Source organism: Phocoena phocoena, chromosome 9 (assembly GCF_963924675.1).
Source record: "Phocoena phocoena chromosome 9, mPhoPho1.1, whole genome shotgun sequence".
NCBI classification, from domain to species: domain Eukaryota; kingdom Metazoa; phylum Chordata; class Mammalia; order Artiodactyla; family Phocoenidae; genus Phocoena; species Phocoena phocoena.
Window position 1 is genome coordinate 30,729,189 of NC_089227.1, and position 9,880 is coordinate 30,739,068.

At 39.6% G+C, this 9,880-nt stretch overlaps 1 protein-coding gene across 2 annotated transcripts in view; it reads left to right on the top strand.

Annotated features, from left to right (window-relative positions):
* Positions 1-6,645, top strand: part of IGF2BP3 (insulin like growth factor 2 mRNA binding protein 3) — a 137,912-nt gene extending 131,267 nt beyond the window's left edge. For both annotated transcript variants that reach the window (XM_065883523.1, XM_065883524.1), the window contains 4 exons: positions 2,695-2,769; positions 5,301-5,432; positions 6,145-6,258; positions 6,547-6,645. In XM_065883523.1, the coding sequence (XP_065739595.1) occupies positions 2,695-2,769; positions 5,301-5,432; positions 6,145-6,258; positions 6,547-6,645 (420 nt within the window). The remainder of the gene's footprint in view (positions 1-2,694; positions 2,770-5,300; positions 5,433-6,144; positions 6,259-6,546) is intronic.
* The last annotated feature ends 3,235 nt before the right edge of the window (positions 6,646-9,880 follow it).

The window sequence follows — 9,880 nt, forward strand, 5'->3', positions numbered from 1 at the left end:
AGGAAAACATCGGTCTATTGGGGGGTTTATTTTGGTTACATTTTATAAATATATATATATATATAAATTTATTTTTGGCTGCATTGGGTATTCGTTGCTGCGCACAGGCTTTCTCTAGTTGCAGCAAGCAGGGGCTATTCTTCGTTGCGGTGCGCGGGCTTCTCATTGCAGTGGCTTCTCTTGTTGCGGAGCACAGGCTCCAGGCGCGTGGGCTTCAGTAGTTGCGGCACACGGGCTCGGTAGCGCAGGCTTTGTAGCTGTGGTGCACATGCTTAGTTGCTCCGCGGCATGTGAGATCTTCCCAGAACAGGGCTTGAACCTGTGTCCCCTGCATTGGCAGGCAGATTCTTAACCACTGTGCCACCAGGGAAGTCCAATTTTACAAATATTTAATGAATTTTTAAATTTGAATATAGTACCAAAAAAACCACACTGCACTCAAATGTTTATAGTATCTTTATTTATAACTGGGAAATGGGGAAGAAGCAAATGTTCATCAGCTGGCAGATGCATAAACTGTGGCCTGTCTACGTAATAATTACTTAGCAGTAAAAAGGAGGGAACTGTTGATACATAAAACAACTTGAGTGAATCACATGTATTATGCTAAGAGAAAGAAGACTCAAAAGGCCACATACTGTATGATTCCACTTATATGAAAATTCTGGAAAAGACAACTATGGAAATTGAGGGGAAAAAAAATCAGTGGTTGCTAGGAGTTGGAGGTGGAGGGGTTGAAAACAAAGGCGGCATGAGGAAATTTTGAGTGACAGAAGCTGTTTTTATGTTGATTGTGGTGGTATTTACAACTATGTATTTGGTGCCAAAGGAGTGAGCATTACTGTATGTAAACTACACAGTTAATAAAAAAACAAAACACACAGGAAAGCCCTCATAGTCTCTCTTGTAGCAAAAGATAACAAAATAACGTGAGCAGAAAATGCAGCCAAAATAAATGGGTAAAGGAAAAGACATGATAAAAGACCAAGGGGTGAACTAACTTTACTATCCTATTAGTTTCCTGATTACTGCGTTAATCTGTAAAACATGCTCACACATGCAAAAAGAACCTAGCAGCTTTGTTTTGGAAAAACTGCGATGAACATTTCATGAACAAGAAGAACTGGGTATTTAGACGTTTGGCTCTTTTTCTGGCTTTAATGGAGGTTTTATGATGAGGTTAAAATATTTTTGTTTCCAAAAAGTCTGAAACATGCATAATCTGAAAGATTCATCAGCACTCCTAACACTTTGCTGCATTTCCATAATGTAAATGTCCATATATGTACTTACTTTAATAGGCATATATTTGGTATTACCAAATCATAATCATTTGTGTTAACTTACTGGACATTAAGATTGTTCCTAATTTAACCTGCACAGGGGTAGACAAAGTTCTTTTGGTCAGATTGTCATATATAACCTTATCCTTTAACGTAAGTCTACAGAAGTGGGTTTGGTGAGTCACAGGGCATGTGCTTTTTTCAGGCTTTTGAGAGATTGTAGCAATTTGTACTCCTAACCTCAGTGTACAAGTGCCCTCAGCCCCAGCCCTCTATCACCAGTGTTGACAAAGATCCTTTTTAAAAAAACGAAACCTTAGTCAGAAAGATGAAGAATGATACCTTCTTTTTGGGGTTTCCTGTGAATAATCCTAAGAGTGTGGTCTAAAAGGAAGTAATTATTGGCTTGTTTTACAGATTCAAAACTAGTGCCCAGCAATAAAGTAGGAATAGTATTAATTTGGGTCTAAGTAACAGAAATGTTAGCTTTATTTTGAGGGAGGAAGCATGAGTCTATTAAAAGTAAAAAACATTGTTTTGATTATGAAGGTGTGGAGAAGGGCCTACTAGACTATAAGTAGTTGACAGTGATCATACTGGGTGGTAGTTGGGATGGCTTTTATTGTACTTTTTGCTTCCTGTTCTCATTATTTACTGTAGGGAATTGCTTCTTGCACAGCAAATATCTAGCAAAATTTTTTCTTTTAAAACACTTCCTACCATCCAACTCCCCAAATCCTTTCTTACTAAGGGAATGCTGGTTTCCTCCCCCTTCAACAGTCTCTGCAACAATTCCCTAGCCTGGGCTTTTTGTGTGATTTCACACGCTCTGCCAAAATAGAAGAGGCTGAGTTTACTTTTCTTCTGCCAAATTAATGTTAGTTTATTCCATATGTTAGTCCAGCGAGTGTACTTTGGGAGAACGTACCGATAGCCTTAGACTGGGAACCTAGCAGTTTCTTGCACATACAGGAGGCCCAGGGTGTTGTGATGCGCGTGGGCTAAGAACCACCCTTTGAGCACCCACTGGTGTAGTGACAAAAGAATGTGATGGTGAAGCCAGACCCAGCTCTCCCTCCAGCTTCACTGGACTGTGTGATCAGGGGCCAGGTGACTCACCTTCTCCAGCCTTTGGCCTCTCCATGAGGCAGTACCTCGTCAGGAAATAGTGAGGGTTAGGTAGAGGCTGCATCTGGACTTTTACATTAGGGCCAGGCACAGTGTAAGTACACAGTATAGGGCAGGAGCCATAACCAATGAATCCACATTAATCACTGCTTCGTGTAACTACCTTCCAGAAGGCTTTCATTCTACATTTCAGTAAGTCATGTGCAAATGACAGGCTGGTTGGTGTAACACTTCTGTTGGTGGCACCTGGAAGTGTCATAACCCGTTACTGGGTCTGTTACAGATCGCTCCAGCTGAAGCGCCAGATGCTAAAGTGAGGATGGTGATTATCACTGGGCCACCGGAGGCTCAGTTCAAGGTATGTGCTCTGGAGTGTGTGCACAGGTAACAAATGAATGGATGTCTTCTTGGGAAATCCATAACCTGGCTTCTCCTGTAAAAAAATCTAATAGTAGAAAGAATCTCTCAATGGAAATTTCTAAGACTAAGAACAGAGTAGAAACATACCGCAAATTACACTTTAAAAATAAACCAAAGCCTTTGGTTAATTTTGAGAGTTCTGTAATGGTTGTTGGTTTTGACTATCTCCCAAAGGAGAATTTGCTCAATGCCCTGTTAGCATGTGTGAAGGTGAGACCTTACGACTGAAATTTACAAGTCTGATTCATATGCCTTGCTGTTCTCAAGTTTTTCCTCTTGTCCCAGAGAGGCCTCAACCTTGAATTAAAATGTCCCTGTTTGCTCTTACCCTTGGGTTAACCGTTAGCCCTTGTCCACAGTCGGTCAACAAGCCACTCTAATCTTTTGAGTTTTAGAGGTAGAAATGGCAGGAACTCTTACAGCATTTGTCCTGGTGTGAACCATTGGTCATACTGGGGTTTGGGGCCTTTGGGGCTGGAATGCCTCCCACCATGTCCTGAGAGGTGGTGTAGCAGGGTGATGAAGAGCAGAGACCTGGTAGCCAGGCTGCTGGTTCAAAGCCCAGCTTTACCATTTACCAGTGGTGTGACCTTGGGCAAGTTACTTAGCCTTTCTCTGCCTAGTTCCTCATCTATAAAATCGGGGTTAAAAACACCCACAAAATCTAGATAAGGTTTAAACAATATATGAATTGCTTAGAATAGTGCCTGACACAGGAAGTACAACATAAATGTGCTGGTGGTGGTGCTGAGCAGACCTGGGATGAATCAGACTCAAGACCCTGCCAGATCCTCAAATTCACAAACGTATACCTTTGAGTATGTGATTTCTCTCATAAACTCAGTAGGGTGTCCTGTTTGTCATAGGTAAAAGCAGCTACTCAATTCAGTGCAGTTTATCCAAAACTCCTGTCTTGTTCCTACCGCCTAGCAGCTGTGTTAACAGGATAACTCTTTAACCTACTTCTCTTAGCTCTAAAATGTGGCTAAGTTAACAAGTGCCCACTTCTTCCCTCCTTTTAAACCATCACTTTCTTTGACCTCTATTTTTCACTAAAAATCGGAAGCTTTTTTCACTTCATTTACAGGAAGAACAGGAAACAAAAGGAGGCGCTTTGAGATGTGGGGTACAGTTGGCTAGCCTCAAACTTGGGTCAAGAAATTTACTTCCTCATAAGTAGGAGGTGGTCCTTGTGGTCCAGGCAGTTCAGATCAAAACTCAGAGATGCTGAAAATTGCTTCCTATCCCAGACTTACAGAGACAGTCACTTTTAGTTTGAAATACTAAAAGATAAATACAAACATCAATTATGGTCTTATTATTCTACAAATGGAATTAACTATCTTGCAGTTTTCATAATGCTTGTATGCTGGGGAATTCAGAGTTTGTTTCCCTGTATCCTCCTATGCCTGTATTGTTCAGTTGTCTTAAGTGGGACATTTAAGAAAAGCTGTAATGCTTAAATGTCATTTATGTGATCAGTGATAATAACAAATTATTTTATTTTAGACATCTAAGTAATAGTAAACCTCCTAACCCATATTTTTTCTTATGCATTCGAGAGCTTGTATTGGAGGACAGTGTATATCCGTTGTGTCCTTTGACTGTGTTGATAGCTACATCTGTGGCCTGAGACTGAGGATGAATGGAAGACAGGGTACTAAGATGGATTTTTTTTTTTTTTTTTCTGTAACCCCCTAAAATGAGCTTATCATTTCTGCACCAGTGAAAACGTGTTCGGTACTTTTGTTCTTGTTCTCTGCTGTGGCAGCTTGTCAGATGAAACCAACTCTGACTCCTTTTTCCTTTGGTGTATACCAGAGCAAATTAATGGTTGTACATAATAGGAGAGGTTTATTATGTATAACTTCTAGTTGTATGCAGCAAGTGACAGGATGTGTTTGACTATAACTGTCAGATGTGTATGTTAACTTGATTTTGTAGCCTTAGTCGAAGTAGAAACCATCTGGCTAAGATGAAGAAATGTTTAACTAGAAAATCCCTCGCTGGCCCATTTAGACAGCGGCTTGGCTTCTTGTGAGCCTCGCATAGGTGGCTCTGTAGTTCCTCTGCAGTCCCTTTTACTCAAGAAAAATGCAGTTACTATCTTATTGCCAACAGGAGAGGTTTTACCTTTCAAGACTGGAGAGCAAATGGTCATTTGCAAAAATTTTAGTTCGGCTGACTGCTAACTTATTGCCTTTAACCGTTTTTGTCAGAAGAATATGGTTTAATCTTATTTTATCAATCATTCAATTGCCTCATCTGTGATGTATAGTTATTATTGTTGTCAACCTTTTCTAGGACTTCCTTACTTTTCCACCTCTTGTGCAACGTTCCACAATCTATCAAATGCAGATGTATCACTGCAAAGGTCTGTTCCAGTGGATCCGGGCCATCTTTAAAGTTAATGGACCTTTTTGCATTTCCTACATGAATGACACTGATGAGATATGTTCTCATCTGTAGGCTCAGGGAAGAATTTATGGAAAAATTAAAGAAGAAAACTTTGTTAGTCCTAAAGAAGAGGTGAAACTTGAAGCTCACATCAGAGTGCCATCCTTTGCTGCTGGCAGAGTTATTGGAAAAGGAGGCAAAACGGCAAGTACTTCAGCAAAACCTGTGCAGTGGTATGAAAGGGAAAGCGTTGAAAGGTACTTAGGAGTTCCAAGTCCCTAAATTTTGGCTAACTTATAAAAAAGCAGGACCGTCTGGGCCAAGGTTTGGAGAAGACTGCCTTTTGTTCCTCCTGGGTGTTGGTGTCAGCTACCAGTGAAAGCAGTGCCTCTCTTTCAGACCACTTTGTATGGGAGAACTGTCTCATATTTATAAGGGGCATTTTGCATTTTCTGTTGTTATACATCAGCTTTTTACTTTTATTGTGCAAACACTTAATGACATGAAAAGAAACTTTAAAAAATTTCATCTACATTTATAACTTACACCTCTGTAACTGAAAAAAGCAAATGGTTTCCAGTTTCTAACACATAAAACTTCCAAGTCATTTTCAAAGCTATTTACAATTCTGAAGTGATTCAAAGTGTGTATTTTGGAATCAGATTTTCAGGGGTTGAATCTGGTTGTGTCATTAACTTATGCAACTGTGGGCGAGTCAGTTTCTTTCACTAAGGCTTAGTTTTAATTACCTTGAAATGGGGACAATACTAGTAAACGGATAGAATTATTAGTATTATTAGATGAGATTATAAATATAAAGCCAAAGCTCAGTATTTTGGTTACATAGTAAGGAAATGGTAATTTAAAAAAAAAAAGAACAACTCCACTTAACATGATTTGTATTTATCTCCTTCAGGTGAATGAGCTCCAGAATTTGTCAAGTGCAGAAGTGGTTGTCCCTCGTGACCAGACGCCTGATGAGAATGACCAAGTGGTGGTCAAAATAACTGGTCACTTCTATGCTTGCCAGGCAAGTGGGCTCTAGTGTGATAAGTGAGCTCTTCTGCTTCTTCCTTCTTCCTGAGTGATCCTCCTCCCATGCGTGTCCCCATGTCATATAAATATTTCAGGCTGCTTGGTGCTTAACACTTTTAATCCCCCTTTAAGCAGGTGAGTTCAGAGACTCTGCTAGGAGAAACTAAGTATGTATCTTTAATCTTCAAATAAGTTTCAATTTGAAGTTGTTGAAATGGAAGAGTACATTAACTTTTGGTCATACTTGATCAGGTAGAAATTTCAAAGCTCTCTCCTACTGCAGGTTGCCCAGAGAAAAATTCAGGAAATTCTGACTCAGGTAAAGCAGCACCAACAGCAGAAAGCTCTGCAAAGTGGACCACCTCAGTCAAGACGGAAGTGAAGGCTCAGGAGACAGCCCACCACAGAGGCAGATGCCAAACCAAAGACAGATTGCTTAACCAACAGACGGGCGCTGAACCCCTATCCAGAATCACATGCACAAGTTTTTACCTAGCCGGTTGTTTCTGAGGACCAGGCAACTTTCGAACTCCTGTCTCTGTGAGAATGTATACTTTATGCTCTCTGAAATGTATGACACCCAGCTTTAAAAAAAGAAAAAAATTAGGGGGTGAGGGAGGGAAAGAGAGGAGCTCTGCACTTCCCTTTTGTTGTATTCTCAGTATAACAAATATTCTAATTTTTCTTAATATTCATTCCCCCATAATGCCAGAAATTGGCTTAATGGTGCATTTACTAAATTCATCAAGTAAATAAAAATAGATTGCTCCTATGTCCAATTGTTAAAATTGGATCAGAATAGGATTATTACAAGAACTTAAATGTTAAGCTGTTAGCATAGAAAAACTGTTCTCAGTTTTATCTAACACTAACACAAATAACCTAAGGGAAGTGCTGAATGGTGTTGGCAGGGGTATTAAATGTGCATTTTTACTCAACTACCTCAGGTATTCAGTAATGCAATGAAAGCAAAATTGTTTTGTTTTTTTCTGAAAATTTTATATACTTTATAAAGATAAGTCCAACTGTTTTTTAAAAAATAAAATTAGCTAACAGGCAAATAACTGAGAAAAAAATTTTACTTCTGGCTGGTGACAGTAAAGCTGGAAAATTAATTTCAGGTTTTTTGAGGCTTTTGACAGTTATTAGTTGGAAAATCCAGTAAACGTTCAGTGATACAGAGCAGTGCCTATATTTGGAGAGCAGCAAATACCATTTATTTTTTTGTTTATGGTAGGGAAGTTTTTGATGGTACTAACAGAGCAAAGTGGCTGCAGGAGGTTTTGGAACGGCTAGTTTTAATAAATGGCTTCAGGAGACTTCAGGGTTTTTTTGTTTGGCTATGTGATTGAATGCATAAATGCTTTGTGCTTTTGACTATCACTACCTAAAGCAAGTGTATCTATGGAGACATGCAGCTCCTGTGAACTTTAAATTGATTGGCAAGAAGAAAGCTTCAGCTTGCCTTACAGGATGCTTAGTTTGCCAATATATTTCAGACCAGTTGGTCTGTGCTTGGAGCAGACCCCAAAAGAATTGCTTTGTGAAGACCAATGGGGCAGTCAGACGGTGTGACAGTGTTTAAAGGCAATAAAAAGGCTACATCTCCCCGTGCCAGGCACTGTCATGAGCCTCACACTAAGCTATTTTGAAGATTTTAAGCAATGATAAATCAAGAAGAATGAAAGGCCACCTAGAATATTACATAAATTGCAGCAGGATTTCTGTATTCTCTGCAACCAGTTATTTGAAAATAAGTCAAAAGGTAGAAAAATACAAGAACAACTTTTGGAATATAATTTGAATGACTGTGATATAATAATACATTTGACCTTTGATACGGAACGCATTCGCCCATTTCCTACCTTGATGGCAAAGCCTGGTATGTACAGTTATGTGGGTGTGGGTGGTCTCCAAGGCCACACTGCTCTCAGAATTGTGTTTCTTTTGTTCATTAAATGATCACAGTCGTTATATTATACTGATCTGAAGGGCATATATATAACCCTTAAATCATTTTGCTTCATTTGTATTTCAAGATGAATTTCTACAGACTAGGTAAGTTTTTCTGAAGATCACTGTATCCTTTAAACATTTTGAAAATGACTTGAAATGTTTTCCTAAATGTTTTCAGAAAATCAGTTTATTTTGTAGTTTTAGCCAAAAAGTGCCCTTTTTGTCACTGAATTCATCTAGCATTCATCATTTTCTTCCATACAATGAATTGCTTTAAAAAAAAAAGTAATGGACTGGCTTTCTGGTTGGATTTTGGGTGAAATGTGCTTAAGGCCAGAGCTCTTCCTCAGTATTTGATTTTTCCAACTTTTTTTTTTTTTAAATACAGATAGGTGCTACATTTATATCTGCCTGTTTAAATTCTGTCATGTTTCACTTCTAGCCTTCTAGTGTGGCAAATCATGTTTTACTTTCAATTAAGCATTGGTAATGGAGTATCTGGTAATGCTAGGAAATAATTCTGTTGTAATTGAGTTTTGTACTCACCACATATGGATCATTCCTCATCTGTAACGTGCCCCAAATGCAGCTTCATTTTCCAGATACCTTGATGCAGAATAAAGTGTTTCATTATCAGGTGCAGCCTGCTGTGTAGTATGTATTTTTGGCTTTTCAAATTAATGTGAATGTCCTGAATTTGGTCAAAGTGTAAAACTTAGATTTTTAGTAAGGCTATGTCAATCTCAAGGCAGGCACCACTATCTACCAATGTCCTGACTGTGAACCTAGATAATACTGTTACATATGAACTGAGAACTAAAGGTTTTACGTTACAGGACTAGTGGGGTGGTTATGTTTTCTGCTATATATTTTTTTAAATTTTTGGCTATACCGTTCTACAGAATAAGATTTAAACTTAAACTCGGAAAACACTTTGCTAGGCCTGGGAATGAGCATTCCTAGCACTGTGGAATGAAATGCCCCCCAAACCATGGTCAACTTTATGACCATGAAGGGGCCCTGCTGACTGGAAATTGGCACTCGCCATTGGCACTTGCTGTCTGCCTCTACAAAGATTAATAAATCACGAGCAGCTGCAGCTGCTGACCTTCAACACCCCCTGAAAAGGAGTTCAGGGTGGAGACAGGAATGAGGCACTCTGTGCTCTGGGAAAAACTGGCAGAGCAGGCCTTCAGAGAGATAGATATTTTCAGGAGAAGATTTTATGGGCCAGATTCTTGCTCCTCTCATACCTAGAGAAACACTAACATCATTAATGGTGACATCTGCTTTGGCTCTTAAGGGGAATATTACAATTAAGAGTCAAAATGGAGTAGCTATGGTTTAAGACATGCAAGAAATAACTAGATGACACTGTGGGTGTGATTTCAGGCAAATCCCTGTATTGCTAAGAACTTGAGTTTTCTGAGCTGTGTCAGACTTGGATGCCACCAGCCGTTCTCAAAATAATGTCTGCTGGCAGCTGATAACTGCAGCCTTACTTTTTAAAGGTCTCCTCTTGTAACTTACTTTTTTTTCCGGTACGCGGGCCTCTCACTGTTGTGGCCTCTCCCGTTGCGGAGCACAGGCTCCGGACGCGCAGGCTCAGCGGCCATGGCTCACGGGCCCAGACGCTCCGCGGCATGTGGGATCTTCCCGGG